Source organism: Eretmochelys imbricata, chromosome 1 (genome assembly GCF_965152235.1).
Source record: "Eretmochelys imbricata isolate rEreImb1 chromosome 1, rEreImb1.hap1, whole genome shotgun sequence".
Taxonomy (NCBI): Eukaryota; Metazoa; Chordata; order Testudines; family Cheloniidae; genus Eretmochelys; species Eretmochelys imbricata.
The window spans coordinates 221,883,269-221,898,439 of record NC_135572.1 but is presented as its reverse complement, the minus strand read 5'-3'; the positions used below and the strand labels follow the sequence as shown (position 1 = coordinate 221,898,439).

The window sequence follows — 15,171 nt, the reverse complement described above, 5'->3', positions numbered from 1 at the left end:
TGTTCCTTGACTTTAGCGAAGTTTTTGACATGGTCTTCCACAGTATTCTTGCAAGCAAGTTAAAGAAGAATGGGCTGGATGAATGGACTATAAGGTGGATAGAAAGTTGGCTAGATTGTCGGGCTCAACGGGTAGTGATCAATGGCTCCATGTCTAGTTGGCAGCCGGTATCACGTGGAGTGCCCCAAGGGTTGGTCGTGGGGCCAGTTTTGTTCAATATCTTCATAAATGATCTGGAGGATGGTGTGGATTGCACCCTCAGCAAGTTTGCAGATGACACTAAACTGGGAGGAGTGGTAGATACGCTGGAGGGTAGGGATAGGATTCAGAGGGTCCTAGACAAATTAGAGGATTGGGACAAAAGAAATCTGATGAGATTCAACGAGGACAAGCACAGAGTCCTGCACTTAGGACGGAAGAATTCCATGCACCGCTACAGACTAGGGACTGAGCGGCTAGGCAGCAGTTCTGCAGAAAAGGACCTAGGGGTTACAGTGGACGAGAAGCTGGATCTGAGTCAACAGTGTGCCCTTGTTGCCAAGAAGGCCAATGGTATTTTGGGATGTATATGTAGGGGCATTGACAGGAGATCGAGGGACGTGATCGTTCCCCTCTATTCGACATTGTTGAGGCCTCATCTGGAGTACTGTGTCCAGTTTTGGGCCCCACACTACAAGAAGGATGTGGAAAAATTGGAGAGAGTCCAGCGGAGGACAACAAAAATGATTAGGGGACTGGAACACATGACTTATGAGGAGAGGCTGAGGGAATTGGGATTGTTTAGTCTGCAGAAGAGAAGAATGAGGGGGGATTTGATAGCTGCTTTCAACTTCCTGAAAGGGGGTTCCAAAGAGGATCGATCTAGACTGTTCTCAGTGGTAGCTGATGGGAGAACAAGGAGTAATGGTCTCAAGTTGCAGTGGGGGAGGTTTAGTTTGGATATTAGGAAAAACTTTTTCACTAGGAGGGTGGTGAAACACTGGAATGCGTTACCAAGGGAGGTGGTGGAATCTCCTTCCTTCGAAGTTTTTAAAGTCAGGCTTGACAAAGCCCTGGCTGGGATGATTTATTTGGGGATTGGTCCTGCTTTGAGCAGGGGGTTGGACTAGATGACCTCCTGAGGTGCCTTCCAATCCTGATATTCTATGATTCTATGATAAGACTCAGTGAGCTCGGCTTGTTTAGCCTAACTAAAAGAAGGCTGAGAGGAGATATAATTGCTCTCTATAAATATATCATAGGGATAAATACCATGGAGGAAGAAGAATTATTTAAGCTCAGTACCAAGGTTGGCACAAGAACAAATGGATATAAACTGGCCATCAGGAAGTTTAGACTTGAAATTAGACGAAGGTTTCTAACATCAGAGGAGTGAAGTTCTGGAACAGCCTTCCAAGGGGAGCAGTGGGGCCCAAAGACCTGTCTGGCTTCAAGACTAAGCTTGATACATTTATGGAGGAGATGATATGATGGGATAGCCTAATTTTGGCAATTAATTGATCTTTGACTACTGGCGGTAGATATGTCCAATGGCCTGTGATGGGGTGGGATCTGAGTTACTACAAAGAATTCTTTACTGGGTGGCTGGCTGGTGAGTCTTGCCCACATGCTCAGGGTTTAGCTGATCACCATATTTAGGGTCGGAAAGGAATTTTCCCCCAGGGCAGATTGGTAGAGGCCCTGGGGTTTTTTCGCCTTTGTCTGCAGCGTGTTGCATGGGTCACTTGCTGGAGGATTCTCTGCAACTTGAAGTATTTCAACCACGAGTTGAGGACTTCAATAGCTCAGACATAAGTTAGGGGTTTGTTACAGGAGTTGGTGAGTGAGATTCCGTGGCCTGCATTGTGCAGGGGTTCAGATTAGATGATCATAATGGTCCCTTCTGACCTTCAGGTCTATGATTCTATGGATGATGGAGTACAGAATAAATTCATAAAATGTGTGGATGACACAAACCTGGGAGGGGTCAAAGCTCTTTGGATGAGAGTATTAGAATTCATAATGACCTTGATACATTGGAGAATTGGTTTGAAATCAGTAAATTAAAATTCAGGAAAGACAAGTACAAAGTACTAGACTTAGGAAGGAACAATCAAATGCAAAAAATCCAAAATGGGGAATAACTGACTAGGCAGCAGTACTGCAGAAAATGTTCTGGGGTTATGTTGGATCACAGACTGAAATGGGTGATGCTGTTTTGAAAACAGGAAATGTCATTCTGGATTTTATTAACAGAATTGTCCTATGTAATTGTCGTGCTGTACTCAGCACTGGTGAGACCTCAGCTGGAGCACTGGTGAGGCCTCCGCTGGAGCACTCTGTCCAGTTTTGAGCTCTCTCTCTTTGATGGGTAGGACAAGAAGTAACCCACTTAGATTGAAGCAAGGGAGAGTCAGGTCAGATATTAGGAAAAACTTTCTCACAATAAGGATAGTTATGTACTGGAACAAGGTACCAAGGGAGGTTGTAGAATCCCCGTCATTGGTGACTTTTAAGAACAAGTTAGACAAATATCTACCCGGCATGGACTAGGTATACTTAAAGCTGCCTTGGTGTGGGGGGATGGACTAGCTGACCTCATGAGGTTCCTTCCAGTCCTACATTTCTATTTATTCCAAGGTTTTATAAGCTATTCAGGCCTGCTGGATTTTAAAAAAGTTTATCCCTAGTAGATACTGTTTAACATCCTCCTTAGTTACCAACAGACAGCAGAGTGGTTCACCCTCTTCCCATAGTATGAATACACATCCTACTTCTATCCAAAACTAGAAATGTTTATTGAACACCTCTGCCTTATTTGCATCATTATAAACTATTTTACCATCTCCATTTGCAATGGGCTACACCTTTGTTAGGATTTGTTTGTTTGTTTGTCTTTACTCCTAGTATACTGAAAAAAATGATCATTATTGTTCCTAGCCCTGCCAACTATGGAGTTTTCCCTGATAGCTTTAGCTTCCCTTATCGATTTTCTATATCTCAGAACTTCCAATGTATATCGATTGCTATTGAATTCCCCTCTTTCCATTTGTTGTACATTGTTTTTTAAAAAATGTCTAATTGCTGCCTGCACTGTCCCACTGCACCAGGATGGGCTTTTGGCCAAAGTTCTAAGGCAGTTGAACACCTAACTCCCTAAGGCTCCTTTGTAATTTTCATCTTTCATTGGCTTTCTAGGACACATTGAGCTCCAGCTGGTTGGAGGGGATAGTGCCTGCTCAGGACGTGTGGAAGTAAGACATGGAGACACCTGGGCTACAATCTGTGATGCCCACTTTGATCTCAAAGCTGCCAACGTTATCTGTAATGAACTACAGTGTGGAACAGCTCTGTCTATCCCAGGAGGAGCTCACTTTGGAGAAGAACATGGACCAATCTGGACTGAAGCATTCTGGTGCGCGGGGAATGAGTCCCACCATGCGTACTGTCCCCGGATATCGCACATCAGTCAGACATGCTCACATGCAAATAATGCTGGAGCCATATGCTCACGTAAGAATTCAGTGCAAAGTTTTTAAAATCCTAGTGATGTGAATTCTAGATTAGGGTGAAGCAATATACAGATCTCACTGTGTAGAGAGCTAGGGTAATAGGATGGCACCAGCTTCTCGTAAAACACAAATGATCCAAGATAAATAGAATCAGATCAAATCCCCCCTGACTTTCCTTTCTTTAACTATTTGGTATAAAATAGCTCCAAGGCTCCCTCTCAAAACCCCTTCTCCCTTCTCCCCAGGGCACACAGGGTTCCGGCTGGTGAACGGCAGCACAGCGTGCTCAGGGAGGGTGGAGATCCAGGCTCTTGGTGCCTGGGGAACCCTCTGTGACTCTCGCTGGGATTTACCAGACGCCAACGTTCTCTGTCGTCACCTTGACTGTGGCTTCGCTGAATCAGCCCCAGGAGGAGAGTATTTTGGGAAGGGAACTGGCTCTGTCTGGACAGACACATTTCACTGCAAAGGGACTGAAATCCATTTGGGCCATTGCTCTGGTACTGCCCTGGGGACCTCTCAGTGCTCACACGACAATGATGCCAGTGTGATTTGCTCAGGTAAGTGCAAGAGAGATGCTGGATTAAGGACACCTGCCCCTCAGTGTGTGATGCTGCCCCAGAGTAGGGGAACGTCAGGACACAGCAAGGGGAGGGGGAGCTAGATCCTAAAGCACATAAAATAATAGTAAATGTATTAAAGATAAAATACAAGTAAATAACATCATCACAAAAAAATAGTTGTGACTGGGGAAAGCCCTGGATTCTCCGGTAAAAACATCAGCAACTCTGTCCTCACGCAGGGCAGCGGAGCAGGGGCAGCACTTTGTCCTTCAGGTTACATCAATGTCACCGATTTATTGTCCCCAGCCTTCTCCAATAGTAATTAGAGTGGGAGCTGGTAGTGACTCCCAATATGGAGCTTGCTTCACACTTTCTATGATAAAATATTCTCGCCACCTTCTTGAGAAGCTCTTGCACCTTCCTTGATTGCTGGAGCCTTTGCAATTTGGGAAGGGGTCAGTGCTGGGGCCAGGGAGGTGCCTTCTCCTCCTGCAGTGAGATTCCTTCCAGGTTTGGCTGAATTATAAACTGCTGAAAATCAGCATTTCCCTTCTCTCTCAAAAATCCCTGAGGGTATTTCTGGTAGCCCACCACAGAGAAAGTAGTGCTTTCACTCACTTAGCTTTTTTTTTTTTTAAACGTTTTTCACACTTTTCCAATTGAAAAAACTCAAAAGTGGCCAGGACTCCGTGGGAAAAATAATTCACTCGAAAACTTAATTTTGATGGCCAGCCAATATGGTTCCCTTGTGGCTAAATGGAGCTCCTCTTATGGGTCTATAGAGCCGCAGAATTTTAAGACTCAAAGAGGCCATTGTGATCATCTGCTTCTCCCCTCACCAAAGGGAGCCCTCCTACTTAATGAAGTTTCAGCTCCCCTCTCTGCCCCATCTTCAGATCCATGTACAGAGTCTCCATAGGGCTTCTTGACTCACTGGAGCTGGGGTCCTTACAGAGAAACCTACTGCAGAAGCCCTGGATTTCAACCTTCTTCCTAATATTGGACACGTAGCTTCCAGGACTGTCCCCCACAGAGCCCAAAGTCACTGGTGCCGTTACACACCTTGACTGAGCCTATAGGGCTGCCCAGCACTCTCAACAGACGTCTACTCTCCTCTTTACAGCGGATACTTTATACCTTGGGGACAATTCACCTGGCAGTTCTCCTGCTTCTCACAGAGGCTGATACCTGCATTCCTAACTGAATTCCCTGCAGCCCTGCCCTGCCTCTCCTAACTAGCTACCCAGCCCATACCCTGGTTCTTGGCAGGAGCTCCTCAGCACATGAAGATGCTGATTTCTCCCAACAGTTGCTGGAAGAAGAATCCCTTCTAAGGAAAAACACCTCGTCCCCTCCATACGAGCTCAATCTGCCATAATCCCATCTGGCCTTCCTGAGGGGCTGTGGTATTCAGTTATAGCCACGAGCCTCCTCAGAAAAACTCAAATCTACTCTGTACCCTTACACTACACTAGTGGCATAGGTAGGACAGGAAACCTGGGTGCGACCCAGCTTTTGGTGGGTGGGCAATGATGGGAGGGGCAAAAGGAGGGGTGCAGAAGGAATCTGGTGCCCTGGGGAGGGGGCAAGAGGGAGGGGGGCTCTCCTCCCTCCACCTCTTCCCTCCGGCTCCTACTGCTCTGCAGGCACCCAAAGCGGAGGCTGCCCGGAGCACACAGTCTGCGGGGCGTGCCTAGGGTAACCAGATAGCAAGTGTGAAAAATTGGACAGGAAGTGGGAGGTAATAGGTGCCTATATAAGAAAAATCCCCAAATATCAGGACTGTCCCTATAAAATTGGGACATCTGGTCACTTAGGCACACCCTTTGGGTGAAGCAGGGTCCCACTGGGACTCAAGCTGCACCCACCCTTCCCGACCCTGGCTCGGTGTCCATCAGCCCAGCCACATCCCTTTCCTGCCAAATCCGGAAGCTGCTGCCCCAGTCTCCAGCCCCAGCACCAGCCCCGCCCAGACCTGCCCCCACATGGCACGCCCCTACCCTCCCTGTGGGGCTAGTGCTGTGGCCACAGACCAGGGAAGCAGTGCATGGCACCGGCAGGAGAGAGATGCACCCAGGCTGATGGACACTGAGGCAGGGTTGGGATTCCCAGCCTGTGGATTCGGGGGGCTCTGGCCCCGATTTGCGTGGGCCTGGATGCTAACTGGGTGGGCCACGACCAACCCATGGCTACACCCCTGCACTATACTAACTGCATGCAGGCATTCTCCTGGTCCAGTCTTAGGGCGGACTCCTGGCTCTGTTCAAGTGAACTGAGATTTTACCATTGCCTTCAGTGGGGCCAAGATTTCACTCTTAGTCTTGAAATGTTATTTGGCTATCAAGATCAATGAGCTGTTTGCATCAGTGCAACCCGTCAGATTGCCATACTAGTACATACTGTACCTGACATAGCCAGTGGGTGTGCCCTGCACTGACTCTGCTGTTGTCTTTTAACATGTGTCAGTCTCTCCTGGCTGCACCTGGGTCTGAACTCGGTGAGTAATTCCTAACTTACCACCTTGCTGTCGGACTCACTGATTCTGAGACACTCTCAAACACTGAGATACACATCCCAAGGGAGTCACAGTATTCACCAACAGAGAACGTCCCCTTCCCCGCCCCACACACAACCTGTTTCTTGTGCTGTGAATTGATCAGCTCGAATCTCACGTTAGACTCAGAGATGACACCACATTTCAGGGGACAGCTCCAGTCAGAACCACCAGTTCCGGGAACCAACTAACACTAGGAGCTCCTGCACAGGATCCACGTGAACCAAGAAAGTTGCCACCTACTGAGCAAAGATCAGGGGGAACTAAGGGAATTTACCAAGAAAAACATGTTCCTGACCACCGTGAACCCTGCTCTTCCATTGGCCAAACTCCCTCAAGGCAAACTTGCCTAAATCACTCACGACCCACCTGCTAAGTGCTTGTGCAGACACCGTTCACTGGCTTCCAGGCATTTAAGCCTGGATAAAGTGACTATAAACCTCAGCAGCCATTCCACCACCATACACACAGACTATTTTCCCAATCAGTAATCTGCAGGAATTACTTCACTTACTCATTTAGAGAGTCCGTTGGCAAGCCCTTGTGTCAAGCTCAGAGTTCAACAATCCTTATAGCACCTTCCACTTATAGAGTCAAAAGAATAAGTGTCTTCTGACAGAGGTGGTTCCCTTTAACACTGTGACACATTCTGATCACTGGCTTATATCTTCTTATTGAGAAACAGTCCATAATTTCATGCACACTCTGTATTATTTCCAGTGTATAACAGAGAGTGTTATTCAGTGTATTTCCCATCTCTCCTGAGCCCAGGTCACTCTGAATCACACAGACTCCTGAATGGAGAGAGCCGGTGTGATGGGAGAGTTGAGATTTCCCTCCGTGGTGTGTGGGGCAGAGTGCTGGATGACCAGTGGGACCTGAACAATGCCAGTGTGGTGTGCAGGCAGCTCCAGTGCGGAGTCGCTGAGAAAGCTTGTAACCCCCCTAAGTCTGAGCAAGGAACGGGCCCTGTGGGGCTGAGAAGAGTCCAGTGTGCAGGAAATTAGACTTGTCTGACTCACTGTGACAACTCCACAGCCCAGGCAGGAATTGCTGAGGTCATCAGTGTCCTTTGTCCGGGTGATTCATTTCCAGTGGCAGGTCAGACTATGCCGGGAGAGTGCACTGATGGCACATCCACATCCCAGTTGTTTGCAAATGACATTGGAGTCTGACAGAAACCAGGAATCATCTCAGACTGACCCCAAGCTGACACTGTAGAAAAGGTCCCAGCACAGCGACCTGCCCTTGGGGCCATCCTGGGGGCTCAAACCGGTTCTGTGTCATATTGTTGAAAAGGAACCCCTATGTATTGAACCTGGCCTTGGTTACTGCCAGATCCACCTGGCAGAAGGGTGACACATAAAACCTCCCCCCTCCCCCCTGCTACCAATGTGAAGAGAATGTGGAGGTTTATCCCTGAAACACTCAAAATCCAGGAAAGGGTTGAGACTAAACCCTGCCCTGAGCTCCCATCACCAGGGGAACTGCTAAAACTTTTGGAACTATAGGAAAAGATTCTATTCTTCCTTGTGCTGTGTCAGAGGAAGATATTATTCCTACTAAATGTCAGGAAGAAGAAATTAAAAATAAAACGTGTAATGGTTCTTTAGCTGTAATGTTAACAACTGAGTAACAATAAATGACTCCATAATATGATATTCCTGTGCTGTGTAGGGTTGAGGTATATTTTTGGCTGAGCTCTCTATGCTATGCTAGATCTACAGGGTATCAGAGATTGTGAAATTTTCTATTACTGGTTGGTCCAAAATGTGAGAAGTAACAGAGCAGAGGGGGGAGTGTTCTCGGCTAAATCTAGTTCTGGCCAAGCTGGGAGAATCTGCCCATTCCTCCATCACCCTATGAGGGTGGCAAAGGAGCTACATACATGCCCCAGCCTCTGTACCTCTGTGGTTGGGTGTCTGGGTCTGCATTTTAGCATGAGTGTAACATTTTCAAAAGTGCCTCAGCGACTTAGGACCAACCTGACATTTTCCTTTTCCATTTTCTCTCGTATCTGCATTTTTAGAGGGAAAGGAAAGATGTGGCATTGAAACAACTGGAAATGAGATCCTGAAAAAACTTCACTGCTGCTCATTGGCCAGTGACATGATTAGTAATAATTACAGTCCAGTAATAACAATCATTACAGGAGTTGCTCTGGTTTTTGTTCATTTCTCATTTGGGTGACAGGCACACGATGCCCTCTGGGTTCAAGCTCCTTTGTCTCAGGGGTTTTGTCTTTCAGGACTCAACTGGCTGATTCTTACCTGAACAGGTCACTCCAGCATCCTCTCCATGACCGCAGTCATTCTCACCAAATCCCTCATTCCCACAGTGCCAGAGAACAGACTCGGAACCATCACAGTCAACTTCATCCAGCCAAATTTGTCCAGATCCTCGTCCAAAATGAGCATTATGATGGGCACTGACAGCAACTCCACATCCCAACTGCTTACAAACAACCCCAGCATCTGCCATGTCCCATCGATCACTACACACCGTCCCCCACCGATCCTGGTGTTTAACCTCCACTCTCCCGGCACAGGGGCTGCCTCCATCCGCCAGCCTCAGCTCTCCAGGACCTTCAAAGAGAGACACAGAGCAGGGTCAGAGCGAGCAGGGACCCCCCTCCCCAGCATTATCACAGCAGAGTCTGCGCCCAGCAGCAGGGGATCAGGGCCAAGAGCCAGGAGAATGGGACATGCCCAGAGCTGCCTCATGGTGTCACCTTCTCACATCTCAGGGCCTCATGCTCGGGGCTGTCAGTGCTGCAGCTCTCCCCATTGTATCCCCACTCTGGCAATTTGGGGTGTTTTTACATGTCTCGTGAGAACACGATGAAAGGCGCCAACTCACGGAGTTTCCCTGATTCCAAATGGTGCCATCTCCTGTCACTGTCACTGGGGCTGAAGCCAGTGAGATGCCACCATCTCCCTACAGTCTGTCGGCATGTGGGAGTGAGGACCCCCTGAGTAAAGCTGGCTGCCACTTCCCCCTGGGAACACGGCTGTCTCTGTGTGGCTGCGGGGGCTGGACAGGACCCAGGGATCGTGACGGGCAGCAGAGACCCAGTGAAAGGAGGATGGGGAGAGTGAGGGGAGCAGGGCACTGCGGGGACAGGAGGCAGATTCAAGGGCTGCAAGGGAATGGGGTAAAGACGATGAGCTGGCCAGAGTGAGGGGAGGGGAGGGGGCTTTGGAGCAAGGGGGGGGAAAGGGGGGAAGAGAGAGAGTCTGTAGCAGGGGGCAGGAGAGACAGAGGGGAGGAGGGTCTGGTAAGGGCTGTAGGAAGGATCAGGAGTGAGGAGGTGGGTCTGGAGTGGGGGGCGGGAAGGAGGTTGGAAAGCGGAGGCAGGAGGGAGAAGTGGGGAGGGGGAGAGGTGTCTGTAGTGGGGGTTAACAGGGAAGCAGGAGAGAGCGTCGGAGGGAAGGAGAGGGGATAGGGATCTGAAATTGGGGCAGGTGGGAGGAGTGTAGATAGAGCACAGGGTGGTCTGGAGGGAAAGCAGAGAGCATAGGGCTGTAGGGGGTTATTGAGCAGGGGGAAGGAGGGAGGGGAAGAGAAGAGGGTTTAGAGAAGGTGGTCTGATTGGAGAGGTGGAGAGAGGAGGGGGTCTGGAGTGGGGGACAGCAGTGAGAAGTGAGAAGGGGGTTGAAGAATTGGGGCAGGAGGGAGAGAGGGGGAGGGAGAGGGAGCAGAGAGGGAGGCAGAAGGAGGCATGGGGAGAAGAGGGACTCTAAAAAGTGGGGAAAGGGGAGGTAGGAGTGGGGAAGGGTGATCACGTGTAGGGGGAGGAGTGAGGGGGCCTGAAGTAGGGCAGAAAGAGGACGAGGAGGGGAGGGGTGTGGCGCAGAGGATGGGAGTGAGTGGAGGGAGACTGGAGCAGGGGCACATGAGGGAGTATTGGGGAGGATGGAGGAGTGGGGATGGAGTGGGGAGTCTGGTGCTGGTGGACAGGAGGTAGGGGAGGGGTTCTGGAACAGGGGGACAGGAGGGAGTGTTGGTGAGGGGAACATAGTCTGGAGTAGGCAAGGGATGGGATCATGAGTTGGAGGGGGCAGGAGAGAAGGAGACAGGGGAAGGAGAGGGGAGGGGTCTCTAGAATGGGGGCAATGCTTCCCAGTCTTGGGCAGAGAAGTTGCGGAGGTGGGGTGGGGTGGGGGAAGCCTGGGAAGTGTTGCTATTTGCAAATGGCTAAATTATTCCCCTCGTGTTATGGTGACACTGAAGTTGATGTGAATGTCAGCGTGAAGGTCTCCAATATCTCTGTCTGTAACTCACCCCTGAACAGTAACAGAAGTTCTGTGTGTGAGTGTGAACCATGCTGCATGAATTAGCTCAGTGACTGTCAAGCTATTTCCCAGCCAGCCCTTCGTCTGTTGGAGGAACTGAACCAGGAGGGAGAGCAAAGGCACTGCTGGGCAATGGATGGCAGTTCCCGGTCTCAGGGGTGATGGGAGGGTAAGCGCAGTCTCCAGCTGAGCAGCCAGGGAGAATCGTGCAGTTTGGGTGCACTAAAGGTTGACTTTTGAGCCTGTGATTATCACCCCCACGCTGGCAGAGGAGTAGAGGGGGGTTCTAAAGTCCAAAGAAAGATGGAAAAATGAGACTGGATGTTTTTTTAACCTCGCAATTTTTGTTCTGTGGAGCTTGTTCTGTGGAGCTTCAATTTTTGTTCTGTGGAGCTTCATTACAGCCTTGTGCTCCCTGCCAGAGCTTCCTCTCCCCACCTGCCCCACACATTTCTCTCTTCCACTGGTCTCTTCCCACCCTCCTCCCTTGGGCTCTTCCCCCTCCTCTTCTCCCTTTTCTACCTGGCCTCTCCGCCCTGCATGTACAGGCTGCTCCTTCCCCAGATGAGGAGCAGACTCTGCCCCCACTCCCTACAAGCTGCTTTTCTCCCAGTTGCTCTGAGTTCCACCCCCTGTCCCCAGTTGTCTCTACAGCTGTTTGCATTTCTGGGAGTTGTGGAGAGGCAAAGCTGGCTGCTGGGAATGAGGCAGTTCACAGGGACTGTGAGGTGGGGCCACTGCCTCCCACACAGTCCTCGGATCTTGCCTGGGAGAACTGGCCCCCAGGTAGGGTTTGAAGACCCAGGACTGTCCCTGAGACTGGGAGCAAGTCCAGGCATCATTACTATGCCTAGGAGCTACGGCTACATGCAGAGTTCCACTGTGAGCCCTGGAACAGGCTGGTTGCAAGAGTGGATGGCTGAGCTGGGGACACCATGTTTAAGGAGCCTCCATGGAGATCAGAGAACAGTGCAGTTCTCAGTGCAGTGGCCAGACCATCCTGCTCCTTTAATGCCAAGCAAAAACAAAATGGTCACTTTGCTGCAGTCCATAGGGAAGGTTATTAGGTGCTGCTCTGTTCATTCTAGCCCCAAAGGAAACCCTTTTGGGCCTGGTCTTCACTAGGACAAAAGAGGCTTTTTTCAATCGAGTTAACTCAGTGACGTTCACTCGTGGTAGGGCCCAAGGCTAAGTGCACACAGAGTTCTGTTTCCGTGAATACAGTTGAACCTAACAACAGCCAGCAGTTTCAATGCTCAGAAATCCCCAGCCTGCCCCTCCAGCGAGCTCCAACAGGCTTTGGTTCTTTGCTCCCTTCTTGGATCCCAGCCACAACTCCTTCTACTGGCTTCTCCCTCCAACAGACATAGTCCAACACCAATATCCTGGCCCCTGCACTGGCAACAAGGGAACCCCGGGCTCGCTCTGCCCTGACCATGTGACCAGTGCCTTGGGCAATAGCCCCCACTGTCTGCAGATGTTTTTACTACATAAAGGATTTTGATTGTTCTGTCTATTGAGCCTAATAGAGTGTGCTTGGCCCAGCCATTGGCTTTCATGAGGTCTGTGATTTGCATTTGATGCAAGACCCTGTGATGGCAGCCATTAGCACCACCTTTCAGGATAACAATCACATTTATATACTGCACCTATCATATGCTTGCAACACTTCTGTGGCCCAACCTGGAATAATGACCCCACCCAGCACTCTGAACATTGACAAGTTCAGATCTGGGTCTGGGAGTAAAACCCGCAGATTTAGTCCATCCCTGACATTTTCTCATTTGTTTGCCTGGAGCCCACATAATTATTTTCCCACACAATTAAAGTGTTCAATAGTTGTGAAACACTATTGTGACATATTCCCCGTGGGGTGCCACCTGGAACTGGGGTGCCACTGTGTCCCTGGATGCACTGGCCTGGGCTCCCTCTCACACTGTACTGCTGTGACAAACAGCAAAGCCCTCCAGCCTGCACTTTCACCAGCATTCATACAGGTAGGGACACACCCAGCTGCAGTTACACACAGGCTCTCCGGGTCTGTAGCTGTCATGTTAAATACTGAGTCACAAAAGATGACTCCATAATATGATATTCCTGTGCTTTGTAGGGTTGAGGTATATTTTTGTCTGAGCTCTCTATGCTATGCTAGATCTACAGGGTATCAGAGATTGTGAAATTTTCTATTACTGGTTGGTCCAAAATGTGAGAAGTAACAGAGCAGAGGGGGGAGTGTTCTCGGCTAAATCTAGTTCTGGCCAAGCTGGGAGAATCTGCCCATTCCTCCATCACCCTATGATGGTGGCAAAGGGGCTACATACATGCCCCAGCCTCTGTACCTCTGTGGTTGGGTGTCTGGGTCTGCATTTTAGCATGAGTGTAACATTTTCAAAAGTGCCTCAGCGACTTAGGACCAACCTGACATTTTCCTTTTCCATTTTCTCTCGTATCTGCATTTTTAGAGGGAAAGGAAAGACGTGGCACTGAAACAACTGGAAATGAGATCCTGAAAACGCTTCACAGTCACACAGGGGGCTGCTCATTGGCCAGTGACATGATTAGTAATAATTTCAGTCCAGTAATAACAATCATTACAAGAGTTGCTCTGGATTTTGTTCGTTTCTCATTAGGGTGACAGGCACACAATGCCTTCTGGGTTCAAGCCCTTTGTCTCAGGGCATTTGCCTTTCAGGATTGAGCTGGCTGATTCTTACCTGAACAGGTCACTCCAGCATCCTCTCCATGACCGCAGTCACTCTTACCCCATCCCTTGTTCCCGCAGTGCCAGAGAGCAGACTCAGTACCATGACAGGCAACTTCATCCAGCCAAATTTGTCCAGATCCTGGTCCAAATGAAGAAAAGCCAGGGGCACTGACAGCAACTCCACATCCCAACTGCTTACAAACAACCCCAGCATCTGCCATGTCCCAGCCATCATCACACACTGTCCCCCACTGATCCTGGTGTTTAACCTCCACTCTCCCGGCACAGGGGCTGCCTCCATCCACCAGCCTCAGCTCGTCGGCATCTTCAAAGAGAGACACAAAGCAGGGTCAGAGTGAGCAAGGAGCCCCCTCCCCAGCATTATCACAGCAGAGTCGGTGACCGCCAGCAGGGGATCCGCACCCAGAACCAGGAGAATGGGACATGCCCAGAGCTGCCTCATGGCTCCACCTTCTCATGTCTCAGGGCCTCACAGTCGGGGCTGTCACTGCTGCAGCTCTCCCCATTTTATCCCCACTCTGGTGGTTTGGGGAGTTTTTACCTGTCTCGTGATAACACGATGAAAGGCACCAACTCACGGAGTTTCCCTTATTCCAAATGGCACCATCTCCTGTCACTGTCACTGGGGCTGAGGCCAGTGAGATGCCACCATCTCCCTACAGTCTGTCGGCATGTGGGAGTGAGGACCCCCTGAGTAAAGCTGGCTGCTACTTCCCACTAAAGCCCACTGGGAACACGGCTGTCTCTGTGTGGCTGAGGGGACTGGACTTGACTCAGGTACCGTGATGGGCAACAGAGACCCAGTGAAAGGCGGATGGGGAGAGTGAGGGGAGCAGGGCACTGCGGGGACAGGAGGCAGATTCAAGGGTTGCAAGGGAATGGGGTAAAGACGATGAGTCGGCCCGAGGGAAGGGTTGGGAGGGGGTTCTGGAACAAGCGGAGGAAAGAGGGTGGGGGAGAGAGAGAGTCTGTAGCAGGGTGCAGGGGGACAGAGAGGAGGAGGGTCTGGAAAGGACGGTAGGAAGGGGCAGGAGTGAGAAGGTGGGTCTGGAGTGGCGGGTGGGATGGAGGTCGAAAAGTGGGGGCAGGAGTGAGAAATGGGGAGGGGAGGGGTGTCTGCATTGGGAGTTAGCAGGGAAGCAGGAAAGAGAATCAGAAGGGAGGGGAGGGGGACAGGGATCTGAAATTGGGGCAGGAGGGAGGAGTGGAGATGGAGCACAGGGTGGTCTGAAGGGAGAGAGGGAGCATGGGGTTGGAGGGGGTTATTGAGCAGGGGGCAGGAGGGAGGGGCGGAGAAGCGGGTTTAGAGAAGGTAGTCTGCATGGAGAGGTGGAGAGAGGAGAGGGTCTGGAGTGGAGGACAGGAGTGAGAAGTGAGGAGGGGGTTGAAGAATTGGGGCAGGAGGGAGAGAGGGGAAGGGAGAAAGGGCAGAGAGGAGGGCAGAAGGAGGCATGGGGAGAAGAGGGACTCTAAAAGTGGGGAAGGGGGAGGTAGGGGTGGGGAAGGGTGATCACTGTAGGGTAAGGAGTGAGGGGGCCTGAAG

At 50.4% G+C, this 15,171-nt stretch overlaps 1 protein-coding gene across 1 annotated transcript in view; it reads right to left on the bottom strand.

The window, feature by feature from the left end:
• Positions 1-15,171, bottom strand: part of LOC144269463 (scavenger receptor cysteine-rich type 1 protein M130-like) — a 116,020-nt gene that overhangs the window by 90,301 nt on the left and 10,548 nt on the right. The window contains exons 3-4 of the mRNA XM_077825202.1: positions 13,807-13,932; positions 8,879-9,193 (exon numbers count right to left, since the gene is read on the bottom strand). Coding sequence (XP_077681328.1) covers positions 8,879-9,193; positions 13,807-13,932 — 441 coding nt within the window. The remainder of the gene's footprint in view (positions 1-8,878; positions 9,194-13,806; positions 13,933-15,171) is intronic.